Source organism: Plodia interpunctella, chromosome 15 (assembly GCF_027563975.2).
Source record: "Plodia interpunctella isolate USDA-ARS_2022_Savannah chromosome 15, ilPloInte3.2, whole genome shotgun sequence".
NCBI classification, from domain to species: domain Eukaryota; kingdom Metazoa; phylum Arthropoda; class Insecta; order Lepidoptera; family Pyralidae; genus Plodia; species Plodia interpunctella.
Window position 1 is genome coordinate 4643881 of NC_071308.1, and position 25656 is coordinate 4669536.

Below are 25656 nucleotides of genomic sequence, written 5' to 3' on the forward strand. Positions count from 1 at the left end.
AGTAAGAACTATTATTATCTATGCACTTTTTCCATCTCATACCTATGAGACTGAGAATGGACTACCTAGTCCATTGATCCCTTTACTAAAAAACGGACGGGACATTCGGACGGGAATCAATAAAATCTTTGAAGGTTTGGACTGCCCTATCGGAGTTGAATTTTTTCCCTTGGAAGAAGTTATCCAAATTTCGAAAAAAATTGTAATCTGTTGGAGCAGAGAATCCACTTCTCATCATAGGTAATGATTTGATTTAAAAACCCTTCATTATTGTGCCGGTTAAGTAATGTAAGCAGTCGACACGCGTTTGCCGGTTTGCTTCACTCAATTCGTGAGGTACCCACCTTTCAAGTTTCTTAATCTTCCCAATTTGCTTCAAGTGGATTAAAATAGTTGTATCACTAACACTGAAGCCTGAAGCTAACTCGGACGTGGTTTGCGATGGATCCGCTTCCACAATAGCCTTCAATTCTTTATTATCAACTAGGGTATCCGGCCCGTCCACGGGACTTGTTCTACAGGTCGAAATTTCCAGAACGAAAACGTTGGAAACAAAAACGCACTGTGTTTTCTTTTGCGACATGACCGCCATACACATCATTAACCCTTCGAGCCGTTTCCGCAGCGCTGGTGCCACAGTGGAACTCGTACTCGTAAATAACGCGATATTTCAAGTTTTCCATTTTGTAAACTGAGTGACGCAAACAGAAAAATCAGAAGAAAAAAAAACAAATGAAAGACGGTTAACGAAACACAATTACATGTGTAAATAGCTGTATAAATTTGATTTGGAATTCCTAACCAAAGAGGAGAAATTTGTGATTAAAGTGACCAGTACAACGCCAATTTCATATGTAAGGACCTAATAATATTACTGATACTATTTACTTTATCTATGTTACTGTAAAAAGAAATAAAAAACTGACGTAATCCAGAAAATGTCTGATGATCTTCAAACGGCCAAAGACTATCTTGGACACAAGACTTACCTACATGTACTGTGTAGTGACGTCGACAACCCTGTGTCCCCGGCGAAGATTTTCCCATGCACTCTTCAGTTTCCCACCAATGTGTTTAATAATTCTCTAATTTATTAGCATATATGTACGCCCGTTGTTTTTTCACGGATTTCAATTGATCACTTAATATTTTTGTATGTATAGGGCTAAATACTTTTACCCGGTCACAGATTATATATATATATTGAACTAAAATTTGAATATGATGAGTCGAAATATATATATATATATATATATATATATATATATATATATATATATATATATATATATATATATATATATATATATATATATATACATACATATATATATATATATATATATATATACATATATATATATATTAATTAATATTAATACGATCATGTTCTAAAGAAATATTCAATAGGTACATTGAATGGTTCATATGCTAGTCACATATATCATTATAATAAAAAAATAATGAATACCAGGATAAATAACTATTTATTTATTGGATATAGTCAAGCACTGATATGAAAGTGATCAGTATCAAGACAAGAAAAGGTAGGTATGAAGAATCAACATTTAATTACCAGTTACCGTATTACACTGTTTATTTGTAAATTAAATTTTACTTAGTCATACTTCGGGCAAGCTGTTATTTGTGAATGAAAATTTAATGTAAAATTACTAATAGGTCATCATTATCGGCTACTATACAATTCGTGAAAAATACCATATGGCAATGGAATGTATGGAGAATTTTTCGAAAGTCTTGGCATTTTGTTTGTTTCCCACTAACATCTGTCTTTCTATGGTCATTTATTTTTAGTTATATTTTTAGCATGTAACTTTAATCTCAGTAGAATAATAAACAAACAAAAACACATAGATATGTGTTGCGATTAAATGTAGACTAAAATAAGACGTAAAAAATCATAGATTTTCGTATCAGTTGCGCATCACGCATAAAATATTTGATTATATTTTTAAGTTAGTAGACCAAGTTTTAAAAGTGTGCAGGAGCTTACCATCATCATCGTATGGATGATGATCGCAGATGACTGCGATCCAGTTCAAGACCGATTTAGTTAATTTTTAATACTATGTAGTTACTATAATGCGATTTATTTCTGGTTCCTAAATGGTAGGCCTGCAGGTTTCATCTTGGTGGTGATAGGTCGAATTCAATTCGTCAAAAGATTAAAGAAGTATATAAGTTTCGCAAGCAAAAGGTAGTAATAATAGTTTGTGATCTATTTCACTATGAATATTAACCCTGCGACTAACAACGCTTTCAGGTAAACAGGAAATCCATAACGGACGCTATCAAACCCCATCAGTTAAACGTTCCCACCTATTTGTGTGCCGGTGACCGTATAGACGTAGTCTGTGATGGGCGCCGCGCCTAACTCAATCACGCCCACCGGGTCAGCCCTCCGCAGGGTTGAGTTCTTGTGTTACATAATGTTAGGGAAAATATTATGTGACACAAGAACAGGCAGGCATTTAGTCATGATTTGGTGGTGGTCAAGTTGTTAAGATCGTCAGCGTGTGAACGACCGGTCCCAGGTTTGAACCCTACTCTTGCCACATAAACCACCACTTGCTTCCGGTGAAGGAAAACACCGTGAGGAAACCTGTACACCGGTTGACAGTTTAATTTCACTAGTGTGTATGTATAGATGTTGGCAAGTAGTCGTAAAAATAATGTCATATGCCTTAAGACGACTTGAATAATATATAACACCAGTGTTAGCAAGAACACACTCGATATGAAAGAAAGATTTAATTATACCAGGACCTATACCGTAAAATTGCCTAAATAAATATACGGTATATTTATTTAGGCAATTTTACGGTATAGGTCCTAATAAGAGAATAATTATCAGTAAAAAATTGCCATTGCAAACTAGGCAAGTGCTTTTTTTTTTTAATTTTAGCTAATATTATCATTCGTATCTTGATTTTTCACAATGCTTTACAGTATTACATGAACACTGCCCTCCATATAGAAAGTAGTTACTGCAGTTATGCACTTACGTCTGCAAAGCCAAAGCGTAACGTTTACTGTTGTTCGTCATAACCATGACAGCTTGTTTGGTAGCCGAATTTCATAAATAGAACTTGTGCACAGAGGCGCATTGAGGAAAAACACGTTTCATGAAGTGCAGTATACGCATGTGTGGTGGTAACCCTAGCCCTGTGCTTAATATTGCTGAAAGTAGAACGCGAATTCATGTGCGCGTGTCACGCACGCTAAACTACAACTTGATCGTCACGCATAACGTCTAATGTCCCTTGCACGGCCCACAGCTAAGGGGTTGATTCTATTGACTTTGGAGGCCTATCTTGGCCTAATTTGGCGGTTTTGCCGTTAAACGTGGTACAGTTGTTAATTGTGTCAATATCAATACTATTAAAGAATACTCCGTTATTGTTGATGAGCTCAGTAAACAAACAATTGAATGTGACAAAAGTCATGAAATACTCGCAGTTTTTTTTTTCTGGAATGGTGCCATCAGATTTGCTTTAGTGAATCATTCCTATTTTATTTTTGAATTTGTGGTCTGGTCTTCATTACAGAGTATATTTCTACGAAAAAAACCGCTGTCTGTTGGTGAAAATCTCATCTTACTCATTTTCATTCCATGCAACGACCACCGTGGCGTAATTTTTCTTAACACTCCAATTATGACGTTATTTTTTCGTTTGTGCCAAAAAATAGATGTGCCCTAGTGGACATTTTGAAAGTGGGATATTCTGAACTTAACCGATTTTAGCCCTAGATCAAAAATCATCATGTTTAGATGCAGGTCGGGCCCTTGCATATTTATATTATAGTCATTAATTTCATCGTAGTCAACAGTCATTTTTATTAAGTACATAAATAAAAATTATGAGTAGGGGAATTCAGGCAGTATACACAGACATGACATGCGATTAGGCCCTGACGTCATGCATGACGCATCGGCATTTTAGGACGTACTCTACTCACACGCTAGTGCTTCATTTAGAGTATTAAAAAAAAAACACTTGGAATTTATTAATAACATCATGAAGCCTACAAATTTGTCAATGTGTATAGTTATATACATTGACAAATTTGCCGTCTATGTCAAGCTAATAAATATATTTTTAGAACTCGATGACCTCAACATAAACAAAATATCGATGTGTGTAATCTTAACAACAGAAACATTATAATAAAAGTATCCCGTATAAAAAAAGTACAAGCGACATAACCAAGGCCACCTTGAGTGAAACATAATTTTATCTAAAATCTGTAAATAATCTTATTTCCGTTTTAATAATCGTTCGAATGTTCAGCAAAAAAGTTGTCTGAGAGGTCAAAATAATACGGAAAAAACTATAACGCCATCACTGACCCGCAGATTTCAGTTAACTATATAATATTTTCACCGTTAAACTTATAATTTACAATGCGGTAAAAAGTGATGTTCGTCTTTTCCAGTTATTTTATCTATCTCTTAAATACACATTTCTTAGTAAATAGGGAGCTAAGAAATACTACGACTTGCCGTGTCACGTGATGTTACATCAATAAATCACATACATTCGCAAAAAATCCACCCTACATTAGTGTGATAAAAAGTTTTGTTCGTTAACCAAGTTTACTTCTGACGATCCATAACGTCTAAAAGTTAAATTGAACTAAGGAAATTTACTTTTATTTATTATCGGGAGGGTCTGCAATTTTTTAAAGAGCTCTCGATGAATGTTCCGGCTTTTCTGTGAATCCACCGAAAGTGTGTGGAATTTTTTATAATATCAAAAGCAGCAACTGATTAACCATCGAACGAAACTGTCGATGGTGGTATGTGGTTCGTGGTACAGCTCCCACTCACCTTGCAGTACGCTAAAATACACTATCAAAACAGTATGTTTCGTTCGCCCGCGGTGGACAGACGTTTTTCATGTGTTATCGGATTCGACTTTAAAGAAAAAATCGTGATATTGAATTTTTAAATAACGAGTGTCTATTTATACACATGTGCCTTAGTTTTAGAATAAGACATTTGGTGCATTTTTTGTCGTAGACAAGTCATATTATTGTGTGAATGTTGAAGTTGTTTTGCAGATTTTAGCGTCTTTGGGTTGTCTGGTCTGCTGGTGCATAATGTAAGTTCCCGCGGAAATTTTGTGTATGAATTTGTTTATTTTGTTCGTTCCGGCTTACAATTTTTATGTTTTATATTATTAAATAAATATAACATATATTATTAAATAAATTCATCAAAAATATTTAATGTTTGTTATACAAACAGAATTCATTAAAATACCTGAGTTAAGAAGTAGTAGTAAACCGAACCCAAAGAAAACAATTACATGTCAAGTTATGCGATTACAAACGGGGATATAATTGACGATTACAAAATGCACTTAGCGAGCAATTACAATATGAGAATTACCACATACTTTTCAGAATTGCTACTGCAAGTCGTTTAGAGGCACTATAAGATGCATATTAACAAAATTCATTTGATTTGTCTTATCATTTGTAAAATACGAAAAAGGTGAGAAGAGGACAATTGTTTACATTTAAAAAATACGAAATAAATGTAAAGTTTTAAAATACCAAACAAATGCAAACTGGGCAAAGTGCATTTGTTTATACATACAGGGAGTTTAGTAGGTGATGCAAGATTTAACCTGACAAAGAAAAATAATTGTAAATAAAATCATATATGTAGTTACACTACGTCTCAGACAAATATAGCTCAAACGGCTAGAATGGTTTGCATAGACCTATCAAACTTCCTGTATATTCGTGAAATCATGTTGAAAATTTCATACTGATTGCACTGATTCAGACAAAGTAAGCAATTTATTTTTGTAGGCCTTTCCGAAATCTTAAACACCTATCGGCTATGAATATAGAAATATTTTTGCATCGCTACTGAAAAGTGCAAATTTATCAAATCTTTATTTTTTTATTCATTGTTCACACATTCATTGTTAAATGAACATTCGTTCGAATTAACTTCTATTATTTTCAAAGTAAAAATCTAGAACAACCTTGTTGTTGTCCTTCCGTGTTGAAATTAATAATTCTGGTGCAGTTGCGATTACAATGCATTTTTTTAATGGTAAACATGACTCGATTATAAACGCCGGTGTGGCTTCCGATCCTTCATCAAAATTTGTCTACAACACGAATATTTTTGTTCAAGTTACAAACTAAAATCTGAAATAAAAAATATAAACATATTTTTATGCAAATATTTAGTTTCAATCTTTCAATACAATACCATAGCTGAAGTTTGTCTATGATAATGTTTAGTTTGGCTAAGTCAATTGAAGGGCCCCCAAACGCTTAGGTTGTTGATAACAGAACTAACTATGCAACGCGCCCGCCATTATAAACATTGGAAACTATTAGTAATTGTAATGTTAACAATGACTGTATTGTAAAATGTAACTTCCTACTAATCCTTTCCTAGACACCTACTTATTAGCTATATAGGAATCCGTTAATTTCGTCGATTGTAATCATAATTAACATATACAATATTTTATTTAAAACCGTTACTAAACCTACTAGTTTAGCTTTGATTAATATTACTTAATTTAGAATATAACGTGAAGAAGTGCCTGTGAATGTCTAATATCTAATTTGAATCGAAAGTAGGTTTCAGGTCCCTCGGGTGTATAGTAGTTATTTCGGCATTCTTTCGATAAAAGAATCCAATGGTGACTTAGCAAGACTTATGTAGTCAATGGTGGTGTTATTCGTAATTTATGAAATTCATCAAATAATAAAATCTAGTTCAGTAAATATAAATTCACCAAACCATAAAAAAAAAACAATAAAAATATACTACAAATCCTACAACAATTCTAACTACTTATACCATATTTTGATGAGGCGTACCTTCAGATGTAGGTCAAACAAAGTCGTTTAGAAAGGTTGATTAAAGCTCTAGAATGGGTACATAGTACTAAATTCCTGGGCATCACAGTGGATGACAAATTAAAGTGAGATAAACATATTGAAATCACGGCCAAAAAACTTAGTACGGCAGCTTTTGCAGTGAGAAGGATCAGACAGTGTACGAACATAGATACAGCTAGACTTGTGTATTTCAGCTACTTTCATAGCATTATGTCCTATGAACTATTAGTTTGGGGTAATGCAGCTGAGATAGGAAAAAATTTTGTATTACAGAAAAGAGCTATCCGTTTTATTTATGGGTTAAAACCTCGAGATTCTCTTCAAGAACTCTTCAAATCAATTAACATCCTCACTGTTGTATGTCAGTATATCTTTGATGTGCTTATTTTTGTCAAATCAAATTTACATATATATAAAAAATTAAACGAAGTAAATAGTGTAAACACTAGAAATAAGCACAAACTTTGTATGAACAGATTCAGGCTTAAAAAGGTTCGGCGGTCTTTCGTGGGTCAAAGTGTAAAATTATTCAATAAACTTCCTGCAGAGGCTTTAATCTGCCAATGAAAAATTTTAAAACTTATGTTAAGAAAAATTTTATGGATAAAGCGTATTACACAATTAACGCCTATTTGACTGATAAAAACGCATGGATCCTCCCGACAACTTTGCCACTTCACACATGATCTCCTAATTTTTATTTTACTGTTTTTTTATTATTTTATTCATAATTTTTATTTTTGTGATAATAATTCATATATTGTGACATTTAAATTTTATTTGTAAAACATGTACGTGATTTGTGATCTTCAAGTGTCTGAATTATACTTCTATTTCGACGAATAAGATTTGTAATTATGAAGTCATGGGAATCGAGTGTGTCATGCTCACTCAAATGATCAATCTGGTAGTGGCGTCGTGGGCTAGGTCGTGAGGTTCCCTCTATTATGGTTGAGCTACGCGATGGCTGTCCCATGCGTCAACTCGTGAACGGGTCATCTCGTTTCTCATATATATATTTGTAGCTTGTGAGAAATAACTATAAATATAAAAATTGACGAGAAAAAGTGCCTGTGAAGGTCTAATTTCTGAATAAATTATTTGAATTTGAATTTGACACTCTTGTTATCTCATTGAAAAAAGGGAGGCAATGACTATTAGGGAATACAATCCCGACCAATATTTGCGATCCCGGGATTTTGGTATCAAACGAAAACTACGATTGAATAATTAAAATTATCGTCTTTATTCAATTTGATTTCGTTTAAATTGATGTTTGCGAACATTCAGACTATTCTTATTAAAAAAATAGTTTCGAAAATAATAAAATACTTGTTCTTACAATTTAAATATCTACTTAAAAACAAAACAACAATATCTAATTAAAAACAAAACATATCCAAGAAAACTCTGACTTAAAAAGAGATATAAATATTATATTAGATAGGTAAGTACTTGCATTCAAGTCAGGTCTAAAAAAAGGGATGCACACGAATTAATTAATCATCACAACATAAAATCATCTGCGACCGGTTGCACCAAGCCAAAGATAAACACCGTACGCCTAGGTGTAATGTAGTTTTCAGAGCATTTTGATCGCTGCGGCCGCCGTCATTATACGATCCGTAAAAGGGTTTGAAGATTTGTGGCATACCTACTGCCGCCATTTTGATTTTTTTTCAAAATCGCGGCCAGCCATGAAACGTATATAAATCGATAGCTGACATTAATACCAACAAAAAATATTAAAACAATGACCCTCGTAAAGTGTCAGGTTTCTGAGATAATAACCGTCAAAGTTGATCACGTGACATCCATAATTATAAGCAAGGGTATGTGTTCTGATGAATCAAGATGTTAAAAAAAATAACTTTTAGAACAAATATTTATGTTGCATTGTATCTGGATATATTTTTCAACTTAATAACATATTTTGTGACCATCTATGTGTGAGTGCAGTATCGTCATTTGATTTAATATGACATTTGACATTATAGGGTAAATAAAAGTAATAGGTACCTCTGTAAAACCATTTACTACATAACATAAGATAGGAATAATCATAAAATTAAAAATTCTCTTTACATTTATATTGTGGCATAGTTTTATGGTTACCTACTACAATTTCTCTTTGCGAAAATAGTTATATAAACCTGGATTTATTTTTACATTGGCACAAAAGGGAAAAAAATTAAAAGTACAGTTTAGGAACAGTATTTTTATTGCCCGATAAACATTTTAAGGCATCATGCTTTTAGTATACACAATTTAAACACTTTTGAGACTACAAACACAAAAATCACATTCCTAACATCAATACAAATACTAAATAACGAATAACTCGCACAGAGAGGCGTTTACTCCCGCATAGAAAGAACACAGGTAGCAACAACTGAGTGCAGCGGTCGGGGGGGTATAAAGGTGCCCCCCCCCTTCCGTCTCGCTTGCACACTAGAATAATACAATATATAATCTATTTTCTTGTTATATATAACACCTAAAACAATACCTAATGAACAGTACGTCACCATTGACTTTTTTGTCGTAGTATGAAATATTCTTATTAAGTACATAGTAGCCGCAACATGTAGAAATATCATGAGGCATAGTTATCTATGTTTTATTATTAATATTATCTATACCTATTAGAATATTTTGTGTATGTTTACACATATATACCAAATAGATGGGATTATAGTAAAAAAAAAATCACGTGATCAACTTTGACGGTTATTTTCTCGGAAACCTGACACTTTATGAAGGTCATTGAATTAATATTTTTTGTTGGCATTAATGTCAGCTATCGATTTATAAAAGTTTCATGGCTGGCCGCGATTTTGAAAAAAAATCAAAATGGCGGCAGTAGGTATGCCACGCTCCATAGTAAAATCTTCAAACCCCTTTTCTTGACGAAGGAACCATTTCCAAAATGAATCATTTATAAAATTGACATTACCACAGTAGAAATTAATTGACCAAGTGAGCGAAGCGAGCGAGGTCTAACATTCTACTTGGGGCAAAAATACATTTTTTGCATGTATGTATGTTTGTAACGCGATAACTTTCGAACCGTTGGACCGATTTTGATGAAATTTAAAGGTTTATGTAGGATATGCCAATAAATTTTTTAAGGTTATTAAGATTTTTTTTTGTTTGGTTAGGTTAGGTTAGGCACTTGATCACAATCATAATAAGTTTCAGTATACCTTATGACCATGTACTTTATTGTGTACTCACATTGTTATATTACTGATAAAAAAATATACATACATTTATATTTAAAAAATGGAAAGCCCTTCTGGCATAATAGGGACCAACACTATTTGAATGAGTTTCTTTCGGCATTTCTTCTCAGCAGTGGTCGTTCCGAAATGCTAGTAGTTTGTAGCTTTGGTAAACATCATTGAATTTAGAATATGACGTGAAAAAGTGCCTGTGAAGGCCTAATTTCTGAATAAATTATTTTATTTGATTCGTTCGTGGGGCATCAAAATTGGTTCAGTCGTTTTTTAAATATTCACAATTTTGTAAACATGTTTTGTGTTCGCGAGGTCTAAGTTCGCGGCGAACAACTAGTTATTTTAAAGTCAGATACTAAAACTAAATTTGAAAAATTATAATGACAGCGCGGCCGTAGCCGTTGAAATGCTCTGAGAATCATCCTGTAACATGTAACCAACGAAAACCTACTGCACCTAACTCTAGCCGAATAAGCAGGCAGTAGCCTAGGAGTGGCTACTCCTAGGCTAGGAATAGCCAACTGAGACCGGCTGCACCTAGCCGGCTAAACCTATGTGGAGCCGCACTATATTATATAACTTGCTGCGCCCCGTGGCATCACACCCGTGAGAATTTCGGTATAAAAATACCCTATGTGTTATTCTAGGTTATATTCTACCTGTGTACCAAATTTCGGTCCACAATTTTGCGTGAAAGAGTAACAAACATACGTACACACAAACATCACAAACTTTTGCATTTATTTAAGTAGGATAATACATTCTAATACACAGAAGTAGGTTTAAGTACATGTTTCTTGTTAGTTGTTACGTCTACAACTTCCAGTAATTATATGCCTGTTGTTTGTCAAATCGATAAATTATTACAATCGAACTGATTATTTCCTTCCAATAGTCGATCTATGAATCATTATTTGTCAGTACGTAGAGAACAATAGAGTAAAAAAATATCTTGATTTACTTCAATCTTGTATTAAAAAGTAAGTAAATCAAGATAAAAAACCAAGATATTTGTACATCGAATCGAGATACCAATCTGTGATTCGAAAATGTTGTGTATAGCTAGGTAGATTCTGTTTTGAAAAAGGTTAATGTCTCGTCGATTAGTGGGATGATGTTGGGTGTTGGTGTGTATCAGAGTAGGAAACGGGGACAAATAATTTAGAATATGGAATATTGGATCAGACATTTTCGATTTCTTTAGACATTGATGTCATTGGTTTTGGCATCACCAAAATTACCCCAAGAGAACCCAATCATCAATTAAACCATATTAAAAATTGTGTGAATATGTTTATCTAGTGAAAATGTGAATGTTGATGTTATAAGAGTGGTTATGTGAAGGTCGGTTAGCTTCTGACTATGCAACGACGACTGTGGTTGCGAAACCAGCTCAATCGAATTCGACATCGAATTGGATTATTCTGCATGCGTATCAGGTTTTGATGGAGATGCAGCAGATGCTTGACAGCAGGCAGGCGGCTGATCTTATATTCATAGCCGAATTTTCAAATCTTTTTTTATTCGAAAGCCCGAAGCCCGCGCTTTAAGCCGGACACTTAAAACAATTCCATGCCAAAAATTGTTGACCTTATATCTCGGTAAATACGAGTACATTTTACAAAGTGAAAAGTGACTGTCAATAAACAATCATCCTACCAAAAGCTCTGTTATAAATAACACTAACGAAATCCACGTTATTAGTATTTCTCATAATTAGAACATTAATCTGGGTAATTTATTGTTTTCGTGTAGGAAATTAAATAATTATTAAACAACAGTTGCGCCCCGGGGCTTTACTCCCGTGGGAATTTCGGAATAAAAAGTACCCTATCCCTGTTATTCCAGGTTATATTCTATCCGTGTACCAAATTTCATAACTATCGGTCCAGTAGATTTTGCGTTAAAGAGTAACAAACATACATACTTTCGCATTTAATACAATTAATAAAAGTAGGATTTTTTAACATTAAAATGCAAAGAATTTTAATTTCGATTTCCAACCTTTTCTCATCATATTTTGCAGTCGATACACAGAATTATGTACTTTATTGATATCGATGCACATTCAGAAGTACTAGTTAAAAGTCAGTCCACTTCGATTAACGTCTGTGCACTCACGCGCCGACCGCGTGTGACGTGACTGCTGTATCAAGCATGCATCTCAGTTCTCTCAATCAACATCAATATGATCTTATTAGATCACTGCTTGACCACTCTTACTTGGCCACAAGTCCATTGCATTGTGAAACATCGAATGCCGATATAATCGGCCTCCTAATTGCGTGCCGTAAACTGGTGCATTTGACTGGGAGTCCCGTAGTACATTTGATAAACCATTGAAGAATTCGTTCCCACTAGTTCAAACTTAGTAAAAAAAAGTTTGAACTAGTGCGAACGAAGGAAACTTATGCTTTTATACGTCTAAATAATGACATTTATAATGAAGAACCTACAGAGTACAAAGTACTTACGTCTTCGTTGTTGGTTTCTCCTAATTATATTTTTATCTAAATTACTCGCTTTACGTGCAATTAGATGGAATATGGAAATTACATATCGACTTAAAAAAGGAAAGATTAAATATATTTTCTTGTTAATTTTATTACAAACTTTACTTCAGTTTTATCCGCTGCATGTCTGTTATACTTAATAAATTTTTGCGAATTTACCCATTTTTCTGTGAACTCTGCTTATGTAAATTGAATAACAAAACAATTTCATTATTACATACAGTTTCAGCTTATCTGATAATGCAGTCGCAATAAACCTTAAAGATACAACTATACAAGATCAGACGTGAAATAAAATGTATCCTCTTGTGCAGAAGACAGTTACATGTTTTAAATGATGGCAATGAAAATTATAATTGAAGTAATATTTAATTTGTTACAGGAAAGCGAAGTGTTCAGTTGAAGCGCAGAATGCCGATCGCGCCGCGCGGCCCTCCGCCCGTGTCCACGCCGCCTTACCACCAGCCGCTCCGTAGAAGACCTAGCTTAGATCTCAAGTGTCCTTCTATAGTCTAAAGTTTTATACTCCTCTTTTATACCGATCCGTTGTTTTAAGTACGCACAGTGCTAGTGTTAAGTATCGCGCGCGCGTGAGTGTATGTGTGTCGATGGTTCGGCCGACATGGGAAAATCCTCGGCGCGAACACATGGCCAAGGTGAGTTATGAGCCAACCTTTGCAGACGACCTAACAATGCCGCGGAGGGACACCTGTCTCCAAGGTCGTCTTACTGCTTTACCCACACAGTACGCTTCCCTGACCTCGATAAAATTATTTATAATATATCTTGACAATGGCTGTATGCAGTTGATCGATCTAACTAAACAATTAACAGGAAACGCTGTGTTGAACTTGAGGAATTGTTGTTAATATAGTTTAGTACGCTGCAAAGAGAAGAGAGAGGGAATAATTCAGCTTCAGCAACCCTTTTTAATGTATATTACCATTACCCTACTACACAAAAAAAAATCTCAAACAAGGTTTTAGTGCCCTGCGCTCTATTGGATACTAAATATTTTCTTGCCAGAACCTAGCCAATTCAATTAAATATCCCACCAATTTACCTTTTGGGTCACACACTTCAAATGGCTTGGCCAATTTTTATGAAATTTAGTAAGTACCTACCTTGTATTAACTTGTTATGTCAAAAAACAAGTTAATACAAGGTATCAGTTACCTACATTTTTATTCCGAAAGTACGCGACTCCCGTATTTGGTTTAAAATTAGTCTGACTCTACTTAGTTTATGATTCTAATTAGTATTAGTCTGATTCTAATTAGTAAGAGTCTACTTACATTTTAGTAATCTTTTTAAAAAATAATTACGCCTGTAATTCTTGCCGTAGGTACAGCTGGTGTAATATAATTTGCGTGCACATATTATACATATCCGGGGTTGTATGAAGAGACCAGTATCATCATTTAGGTTCTTATAAAGTGTTTGTTAAAGAAACGGATAAGCTAAATTTAATTATCATACTACAAATTTCACCACAGTTCACAAATCACACATTGAAAGTTGGCAGAATTACAAGGTTAGCGGGGAATACCCTGCTATTGTCTTGAGATGGAATTAGTTGACATATAGAAAAAAAATCTTCTACCGGCTTTGTGCCTTGGTGCAATTCGTTGACCTACACAAAATAGATACCTATTGCTTGTGACAAGAAATTCTTTACAAGTTTCCCATATTGCGTTGCCCATTTACTTGACATATACTTATGATGTATCTGACTATTGCGGCGTTATGGTTAATGTTTATTTTACGTTGAATTATAAAACTTTTTTTCCTGTAGTAAATAAAGATTGTATTGTAACGTTGGAAGGAGAAAGCACAATACGCAAAAATGTGATCACCACAGACTGCATAGGCGTGCAGTGCAATGTGTAGTCGTGTTTTGCAAATTCAGTTGAATGTGTAACAAGTAGCTTCAATAAAGAATTAATTTAATGAACGCTGACACTTTCGCACCTTAGTGTTATTGTTGTAGTTATAAAACTTATTTTGGATAGCTGAAGACTAATTTATGATAACTGAAAGAAACCTTTATAATTAAATACTATTTATGCCGCTTGTTGCGGGTTGTGGCAAGCGAAAGTTCATTGAAATGCACCAGGATTATTCAATACACTACCAATTTTCCCAAACAAGCTTTTGCTTGCGTTCATCAGTTTTAGCTGTTCTGTTAGTGAAATATTTATAGTGTCGTAAATTTCTTTGTTATGAAACCAAGGAATTTTGTAATCAACGCAGGCCAGCTGCTACCCTGGAAAAAGCTACATGAAGTTTTATCGTACTATTTTTTGCATGTCGCGCGATGGCTATTAAAATTTATTAATGTTCCTATTGTATTGTCTACACGAGCGATAAACTCTTAAGAAAAAACCCGCTAGGAATTTGAGATTTAAAGTTATCTACCAAATCGTTGAGATCTGTCGGATAATAAGATCAGGAAAGCCGGCAACACCGAGCGCAGTTCGTAATGCGTGCGCAGCGGCGGCGGCGCTAGTGTGTGCGGCACACGAGTGTCGTGCTAGCGACGGGCGGGAGCGCTCGTGTTGCGTTGCCGTGCTGAGCTGGTGCGTGCGGAGTGGCCGCGCGCGGCACGCGACATGGGGCGGCGGTAGCGGCGCGGATGTGCGCGCGCTCCGAGGCCGTGGAGCTGGAGGTGCTGGGCGCCGAGGGCGAAGCGCGCGTGCCGCCGCGCCCCCTGCGCCTCTCGCTGCTCGAGCTCCTCGGCAAGCTGGTGCGCCGCGACCAGCCCGCACCGCCGCACCGCCGCGCCAGGCATAACCACCGATTTCGCACCTTTGTTTCTTGTGGTCTGTATCGATTATTCGTGAACGTTCCGACTCGATGACGATAGGATGTCGTTTATTGAATTTTCTTTTGCTCGCAACCAATACTGCATCTTATTCACGTGTCGTTACGATTTAGTTGCGATTACAATGAGCTGTTGCGTTTATATTGTATGATGAGTAACAGGCGTGCCGCATTGCATACAAAAGAAAGTTCGTGAGCAATGTTTTGTTCTCAGTTTGGTGAAGACGAGGTGGTCTGTGTCAAATTTTTGGGAGTATGTCTTGTAAAATCAGGATAACGTATCTTATTGGCCAAGGTCGTAGTCAGCGCGCCCCCGCACGGTCAACGTACGGGCCAAGACGCGCTTCAGCGCTTTGCGATTCGCGTTTATGAGACCCGTTTTGTTATTGATTACCCGCTAATGTTATATAGCACATAATTTCATGGAATATGTTATAATACCTATATAGCCTATTAAAAACTAGCTGTGCCCATAACTTCGATTGCGTGCAGTTCTATAGGTATTTATATTTTTAAATTTTCTTAACATACAAAAATAATCAAATCATTGCACAATTAAGGTAAGGCCAGACGGACAAGTTATCTTTATTTTTATTTTATTTAGTGAAAAGATAATGAAATACCACTAAATATAAAGATAAGTTTACTTGCTGAAGATTAAAACCAGAAATTGGATCAGGCTCTCGAGTGAGACGCTATAAATTACTTCCTATCGACCTAGTAATTCTCAAAGTACCTAAATTGTAAGTCAGTCATAATTCCCAAATAGAATCTAGGCCGTAAAACTCGTGAATACGATCTACTGAACCTAGATCGTGCGTAAAATAGCTTAGGCAATTGCCAAGTTTGACATGAATGATGGCTAAATAGAAGTTTTGAGTAACTTTGCATTACATATTTGTATAACAAAGATTTTATTATGAATGTGTGTTATGTAATTAATTGAAATGGCAATACAAAAACCTTTATTATATAAAACTATGCAATGTTAGTTTAAATTTGGTTGTAGAACGAATTTACTGCTGTAAACAATGAATACCACGGGCAACTAACTTTTGACAACTCTAAAGTTGGTAATAAAAATATAGTTTCAAACTATGTAAGTGTGGTGTAAAATTCCTCGAATGTTAGGTTACAATTGCAGCACATGACATTACGACGAATACACACCAGCCTCCTAAAGACTGACAAAATGAGATGCATACGCGGTGAAGTAACACGGTATAGTTACTAAAAAGTTCGGTAAACTACGCACAAACGAAGTATCATTATCCAGTGTATATTAATGTTATTTGGATTACTTGTATAGATCATATTTAGATAAAGTCTAAACTTGTATTTACTATACTAAAATATCCTAAGTGTCTACAGATTGAAACCTTCGCTTGATTGATGACTTTCTAAATGGAATGGTTCCAAAAAAAGCTGGTCTAGCGTTTACATTGATTTCAATGTCAACCAACAAATTTAAAGTTTGTTAACAAAATAGAAGAAAACACATTCGAATCGAGAAGCAACTTGTTTTCACTAAATACCTAATTTAAGAAACTATAATATTAGTCGCTCGAATACAAACATCTTCGAAGAAGTGAATAATTTTGTCTAAGAAGACTGACTCACCTTTGGGACCCTTGAAGACTGACTCATAATTGTTGCCTTAGATTTAAAAAATGTTCCATAGAAACTTTATTATGTTGTTTAAACAAAGTTTATCCCCACTTGGCTCCCGTGAGAATTTCACCACCCTCCTTTGCAACCACCCTCATAAATATCCAGTCCAGTCCAAAGATTAGCATGTTCAGATTTAGTTCAGATTGAGTTCAGATTTAAATTAATACCTATACATACATAGATAAATTTCATCCTTGTTAATAATGAATATGTGTAAACGGAGCGCTAGTAATGTTGCCCTACCAAAAATTTAAGAAGATTAACCATTACGATTACTGACTGAAACCAGTCAGCCTGAGCTGCCCCTGAAACGTTATTAGTCGTAAAGCGGAGAACAGATCGATAGGCGTCCCCGCGGCGCCGCGGCCGGCGAGACTTTCAACCCTCTTACTGCTGAGAGCTATTCGACCCCGTGATGTTTATCACATGCCTGCCTTGCCTAATTCTGTCGTGAAAAGTACACCTATATGTTGCATCTTTGATAAAGAACTAATGAGTATTTTTTTGTTTTTGTGCATAATATATTTATTTTGAGATCATAGTTGTATGGAGATGTTTACCTTAAGTTAGTCACCCCATACGCGGTATTTCCTGATGCCTGTTTTAATGCCGCCTGCAAAATACAACTTTGAGCCTCTGACATAAGATCTAACGAAGTCCCATGCGTTTTTGCAGATAATGTTAGCATTTATTTTGCCATTGATTAGTTACATTTTTATAGGTTGTAAATAAATAAAGTTTTTTACAAAAGTTAGATATTACAACCGTAAGCAATGTAATAGGTATAACAGGTGACAATAGTTGGTCGTATTTACTACGTGATTATGTGAACTAATCAAGTGCGTCAAGTTGGACCAGTTTTTGTGCACGTTGTGCATATGTGCGATTATAAGTGCAAACGCAACTTCATACTGAGTGGTCATTGCTATAAACATAATTGCATAAGTAGGTACTCTTATGAAACAAGCAAAATTTCACGGATTTCTTTTTTCTGAAACTAATTTGAGTCCATCCAAATGTACCAATTTTGTTTTTTTTTTATTTTGTTGCCAGTTTTTGGTATTGATTATTAAATCAATATTATTTTTTTAACGTAAGTGCGTGCACGTGTAATCAAATAATATTACCACAATACTCGATATTACCACATTTCGAAAAGTATTTGTGATTCACTTAGAAAGTAATGGGAAAAAATCATTATCATACTCACAATGTCACAGTTGGTCGCTTTTAGTATAGATTTTCCATCAGCGACGGGGGTAAATAATGGAAAAATTGTGTATTGACTAACAAAGTGTGTGTATGTGATGTGTGTGTATGTGAGTCACATTTGATAACGAGCTAAATTACAATCGTCTGGATACATATCATAGGAAGCCTCCTATGATGTGGATCCAGACAACGATTGTAATTTTGTACTGTTGTAGGCAGCCGCCTACAACAGTACATAATCTAAAATAAATACAAAATCTAGGTTAAGAAATAAAATCTTTAAAATAATGAGCCATAACTAATGAAGCACTTACTTCGAGGGCTCTGCGACCCAAAGAGGATCTTGGCCCCCGGTACTAGAGTTCCCCACTCTATCCTATCTTGAAGGAGCTCATTTTTTATATTGTCTCGTGTGTTATCGCAGGTGTTAATTATTTCCAGCTACCTGTATGTTTTTTAGATATCGCATAATAAGTTGTATATAACGATGAATGTATATAACGGATATTCGTACGTCTATTGATATAAATTGATATTAAATTCAATATTGTGATTAACAATTCTGGTATTAGTCAAGCAGCTGGGCTTGGACAATACAAATAATATACAGTCGATTCAATATAACGATTCCTTATAACGACTTCCTGGCGAATAGCGCAACGTGCATTTAATTTTACGATTATAACTTTCAAGAGGCAATGCACACGAGTTTAATGCTATGTACCGTGTTATGATTCTCACCATAAGTGTGATTGGTTGATTTTCATCAAATTACTTAATTTATCGCATATTTATTTATTTATCGGGGTAGCATAATTATGCGAAAAATAAATAGCAAAGCAATAACTCATGTTGCTCATTTATAACAAATTAATTAGACAAATTATGTTCCCGAAATAACAAAAAGAAATTAACGACGTTCATTTACTTGTGTCCTAGGCCTCAGTTCGGTTTATCCAAACTTGCAAGTTTAATATGACAAAATTGTACGTTTACGAATGACCTAGAATTATAAAATGTATCAAAAATCATGTTTTTTGTAACATGTTAAAAAAAAATCTACTGAATGTGTTAATTATGAATCTATAAGTTATAATCGCTATCTTATTTTCTCTTTATGCAACCCTGAATTACAAAATGCAATCATTATATCGAATTAGAACACTGTTCGCTTTTTTCTATAATTTCTGTTTTTACTTTTTTCATCGTAAATAACTGCAATTTTAGATAATTTATTAGATATCAGAATTATATCATGAATTAATAAAAATTTGAAACTTTTAAATTTCAGTGTCAGACTGTTTATTATTTATTGATTGCACTCTGAGATCACTAAAGTCGCTATATCTGTTGTTTCAGACAATGAACGGAGAATCAAAGCTAACAACAGGGAGTACAACGCGCAGTTTCGCTACGCTGTAAGTACAATACCTGGGATTATTCTCTGTCTAATAATAGTCATGTCTGCTTATCTAAGTGTGGATAGTCAAGTCCATCCTTCCAATTACTTTATAGGTAGTGGTAGTAGATGTACCTAGTAGTCCGTTATATTATTCTTCGTCCTTTCTCTAATCTACTAAGACCGAAAACTCTATATTAATAAACTCACTAGTTTGAAGAAAGATGTGATATTATAATTATTTTTGTATTTAGTCAATTTATATTTTAGTTAGACTTTCTCGACGAAATGTATATTAAATTGTTTTCTCTTCTTAAATTATTATTTTAATCCTTTTGTTGCAGAACAACTACATCAAAACATCGAAGTACTCCATCGTGACATTCCTGCCGCTGAATCTGCTCGAGCAGTTCCAGCGGCTGGCAAATTTCTACTTCCTGTGTTTGTTGGTGCTGCAGCTAATCCCGGCCATCTCGTCGCTCACGCCCATCACCACCGCCATCCCGCTCATAGGCGTGCTGTCGCTCACTGCCATCAAGGACGCGTACGACGACTTTGTGAGTGTTCTGTGTTATATTTGCTGTGTATTGTTCGTGTTACAGCTCTTCTCGATTATGATTCACTAAATTAATAAGTTCTATTACTTAAATGCCTTCTACTCTATTATACTTACCTATGTAATTATAGTAGTTTCTTAAATATTTTTTCTGTCTAACTGAACAAAAATACACATAATAATCTTTATATAGCAGTGGATATTTATTACCTAATTTACATGATTTACTTTTTACAAGGAGGAGATACAGTAAAAAATCAAAAGTAGCATAAATCAAGCAGTAATGAAGAAGTCAATTTGAGATGTTATGAATTTTACGGCTGCAGTGATATGTGTTTGTTGACTGAAAAGTTGTAGTTATCCTAAGTAAAATCGAGACTACATATAGTAAAATTTGGTCATTTGTCAAACAAGAAAGTGGGGCGACCCGGCCACACTTCCGCAAGCAATGCACGTCTGATCAAAATAGACACATTATTGGAATCACTCTCCACTGTGTGGCGACCTTCACGTTTTGAGCCGGCCTTGTCTATGAATAGTCCTTTTATGAACTGAGAACAACATAAGTGAACAAATTGTATACATATTAGGCGTTAACTAGAACAAACGAGCATCTGCAATGCATCTAAAAGTTATGATAATATAAGTAGTGAAGGAAGTGTGGCCTTCTACTATAGATAGAGATTAGAATATAGAGATTGTAATATATTCAGAAGTATTAATAAGCAAATTAATTCATTAGACTTCACTTTAAATCATTTGTATACCATGCCATATTTAAGTATACTCGAGAGAAAGAATTGCTTTCCTTAATGCAGGTAAGTGAAAGAGAACCGCACACTTGCACTGTTACTAAGATGCCCTTTTTAAGTTTATGCTTATGGGTACTAAAGTTTATGTGACTTCACATAAACTTCAGGTACATAAGACTGACCTCAGCTTACGTCACCGCGTCCTCAGTTTTTACGTGTGATGCTAAAGTAGATAAAGTCATGGTAGAAATGAGATCACACGTCGTTAAATATATTGTTTTCATTACGTAACTGAATGCCAAAAAGGTTTACTACAGGGTACATAATATGAGATTATAGCTATATTTAAGTTCTCCATATATTCTATATTTGCAATTTTCACACTACTGGCGATAAATGTTCACGGTTATAAGTCTATATATTCTAGATTAATAATTTAGGGTATAATATGCCCGGGATATCTCTATCTGCAGAAATTACACTAAGCGAGCAATTATATGGGTGGGATGTATGGTATCCTGAATACCATCACCACAAACCACTATCATTTCATTCAGATGATCACACCTTCCTGGCAACATGACCTTGGGCCAACATTTTACTTACAATGTTATTAACGTTGACAATTAATTCCAGCAACGACACCAGAACGACTCGCAAGTGAACCACCGTCGCGCGAAGACCCTGCGCAATGGCAAGCTGGTGGAGGAGAAGTGGGCGTCGGTGCAGGTCGGTGACGTCATCCGGCTGGAGAACGACCAGTTCGTGGCCGCGGATATCTTGCTGCTCAGCAGCTCAGAGCCCAACGGCTTGTGTTACATCGAGACTGCGGAGTTGGACGGGTCAGTCAAAGCATTTATTCACTTTTTCAGTTTAAAATTGTATGGTATTTCTAAAAGCTATAATTATTAGTATTTCGGAGCAAATACTGAGAAGAGAGGCTGAAAGAAATTCATATTAAACGGTAAATAGTCCCTATCATGTCAGGAGGCATTACCATTGTTGTAAGTCTTACCATTATACGTTACCGACATTACAGACAAACCATTTGCTTTTCGTTGAGATGTTATTTTATTATATTTGATTTGAATAAACAATAATTACGAAGAAATATTATTTATTCTCTAGAGTTCCAACTGGTGAATGAAAATGAGTTGTTGCAGGTTAGAAGCACTTTATCATGCCAATGTAATACTTAATCAGCAATTTATATTACAATTTTTCTACCTACAAATTTATAAACATATCCGAATCCGAACCCAAAGTTTCATCTCATTTAAAATCTGTATAAGGAAGAAGTGTGTTATTTGTTGTCCTTCACAAATCTTTGTGACCAGACATGTCACAAAAGACTTTAAGAACATAACTTAGCTATAACAAAAGACGTTTCTGACAAACTCGTTTGCGAGTTTGTCAGCAAAAAGTGAAATAAACAGCGAGCTGATTTGCAGAACATTCAATTTTGATGTACGAATTAGATTTGACAGAGGAGACCTTGAACAAGTCATTGTAAAAAGGCCAAGGTTTGGCTATTTGATGTTGTATTGTTTAGTCGTGTCATGTACAATTGCGAGCTCTAAATTTCGCCCTTCTTATCGTGTGGGTGGTAAGGTCAATCGATCCTTTTTTTCCTGATGTCAAGTTTCTAATACGTTTTTTAAATAAATCAACAAAAAAAATCACAGTTATTATTAACATACATCGTATACAAAAACCGGATATGAAATAGCTGAAAAATATTGTCAATTCTCTTAGCAGCCCTATTTGTGTGCGACCCTGTTTAATAAATGTCTGACGAGGAAAATGTGTTAGGCATATCGCACCGAAGGGACACTGCGCTGCGGCTTTATGCGGGACTTTTGATAGTCGTTGGTACTACATGTACTACATCAGTATACTAGTAACTAGGTATGTGTCGAATAAACCTACATACTTGTTTCATATAAATAAATAAATAATTTACCGCAATATTGCATCATGCACATAAGTAGACAAATCTCTATTTATAGCAAAGTTAACTATGCCTCGCGGCTTTGCTTCCATAGGATGCTAGACTACACGTTTCTCATTTAAACTGTAATTGGAAATTCCAGATAGGTATTAGCGTATTTAATATAAAACTAACATAAAAATATCGTTATCTTTGTTATATTGGTATGCGTAGCACCATCAATTTCTACTTTTCTTGATCGCGACTTGAAAATACAATATCTGACTCATCATTCATAAAAAAAGACAGATATTATATTGATTGTTTCAGTGTAATGGCCCCATCAGAGTTGTACAGACCTATTTTAGCTGATATAATATTATGAGATATGCATAAAGTTAGTTTCGATTCAGAATGACTAGACCGAATATTGAACAAGTAATAATCATAATTCATATGTTAATGAACAAATTAGGCGTGGCGAGGCGAGTGGGGGGGGGGGGGGCACAATACGAACTTTGTATTAAGTTACGTAACGCATAATCTTGTGGAAAATTGACGGTTTATACATAAAGACCCTTTTACAAGTCAGTTAAGATTGTAACTTTATTCAGCCATCGTTGCTAATATGGTTAATGGTAAATTTGTACGTGCATGTACGTACGTAACAAATGTTCGATATCAGGCGATGAGGAAAGAAAAATCTAGAATGCCGTTTATGGTACTGATCCGTGGTGCTACTGATACTTGTATTATTGGGAATTATTTCTATCTGTCAGCACAATGCAATTTATTGGATTTGAAGGTGAGAGTCAAGGATTTAGAATGTTGCATTGGCATTAATTAGGCTGTAATTAGGAAGAAACAAGCCTCATTAGTGTTTATTTCACAATTTTTCGGAAGGTAAATTAGTTAAATTAGTAGCTTCATTGAAATACTGGCCGGTCACACACGTTTGTAACTGATATAAAAAAGATTCAAATGCAGAATATTTTATAAAAACTTTCACTTTTAAATAAATGTTGATCTACGAAAATGTATAGAATTTTGCTAAAAATATTTGTTTTAACAATATTGCTGTGATAATGATACAAATAAATATACACTTAGCAATTTAACAAGCCCACGGCTGAGAATTACGTCGCACACAATACTCAACATGTTACTCAACAAAACTGTTATCAATATTGCCCTTATACATATACCTAGAGGGTATCACACCCTTACTCCACACGTTTCTGTATATACTACTTTTGTATCTTCCGTACTCACAGCATAATCTTGTAAAAAATATTTTTTACGTATTCAGTCCGACTGCTGTGCAAACTCCTTCCAATCTATCCGATGCCAATTCCATCCAAGTTCTCATAAAGCTTTGCAGAGCATCACTCCAACGCTTTCTTGGCCTTCCAAGTTTCCTCTTAATATCTCTTCTTGACCTTATTCTCACACATGTTGGGTCAGCACAGTACCCTAACTTCTTTCAATTAGCTTTTTCACTCGCCATTCTCCCTTCCTATTCATACTTTCCTTAACGCAATCAATCAACCCTATAGGACATTAATTTCTTCTTATTACAATCCTATTTATTTCCAACAGGGAGACGAATTTGAAATGTCGTCAGTGCCTTCCCGAGACGGCCGCCATGGCTCAGGACGACGCACAACTGGGCGCCTTCGACGGCGAAATCGTCTGCGAGACGCCCAACAACCTACTTAATAAGTTTGAAGGTATCCTCAGACTTTTTTATTACGCAATATGTATTGTGAAATTTAATAGATAAGCCTCACTGATTAGTTGTGCCTTCTGCTTTTGGAAATTTCTATGATAGAAAGTAGGTACCTTCCCAAAGGGCCACCTTATATGTATATTCGATTAACTTTTTAGGTCATGTAACATATTTTGGGTCGGTCGTAAGGAATGCTCAAATACGGTGTCAATTCCTTGTATGCACGAAATCTGGCAACATTATCTATATTATATAGCAGATTGTTTATCATCAAAATTTGCTTAGCTAATTGAGTAACAAACATCACTAGAATTATTAAGTAAGTTTGACACTAATTTACCGTCGCTTTCAAAGCGTAAATTGACTAATCAGTTAAATCTTCAGTTCATTAACCCGCGTAGTTCCCCGTGTTTGGGTGAAGCAACACCGGTAGTAGGCACGTTGTCGCGATGTGAAATTCGCGAAGACGACACTCGTTACGAGGTACAACCATCGACTGTAATGTCTGTAATAGCTGTGGCGTGCTGGATTTGCATAACATAATGAATCCATTTCACTATTGTAACTTCATAGAGAGCTACAGTATGTAAACTAGTAAACCGTAACCATCTCTAGAATTTATAATAGAATGTCGTAAAACTAATGATTACAATACACACGCACACGCGCTACAATAAGATCACTCTACATACACTCTCCTCGTACGACCCCTACGGGAGGTATCCCGTCTAGATAAAAATCCTGGTTTAACAACAAAGAGGGTTGACGTCACAGAGACAGTCAATCGTAAAATACCAGCCGAATCTTCAATATTTAAAATATTTTTTGGCTTGGCTACTCGGAACACGCGACGATGAAAGTCGTAAAACTACTGGATAAGTACCTACATTTCAGCATCTGAGCAACTGGCATTTCAAATCTACATGCATCTG

At 35.1% G+C, this 25656-nt stretch overlaps 1 protein-coding gene across 7 annotated transcripts in view; it reads left to right on the top strand.

Annotated features, from left to right (window-relative positions):
* Positions 1–25656, top strand: part of ATP8B (ATPase 8B) — a 46789-nt gene that overhangs the window by 4818 nt on the left and 16315 nt on the right. For 2 of the 7 annotated variants that reach the window (XM_053756111.2, XM_053756113.2), the window contains exons 1-5: positions 15139–15474; positions 19718–19776; positions 20102–20314; positions 21702–21907; positions 24595–24725. In XM_053756111.2, the coding sequence (XP_053612086.1) occupies positions 15288–15474; positions 19718–19776; positions 20102–20314; positions 21702–21907; positions 24595–24725 (796 nt within the window). In that variant the 5' untranslated portion in view covers positions 15139–15287. Of the gene's footprint in view, positions 1–4881; positions 5127–13034; positions 13309–15124; positions 15475–19717; positions 19777–20101; positions 20315–21701; positions 21908–24594; positions 24726–25656 lie in introns of those variants that run through there. The other 5 variants (XM_053756116.1, XM_053756115.1, XM_053756110.2 and 2 more) reach the window with 5 other exon arrangements.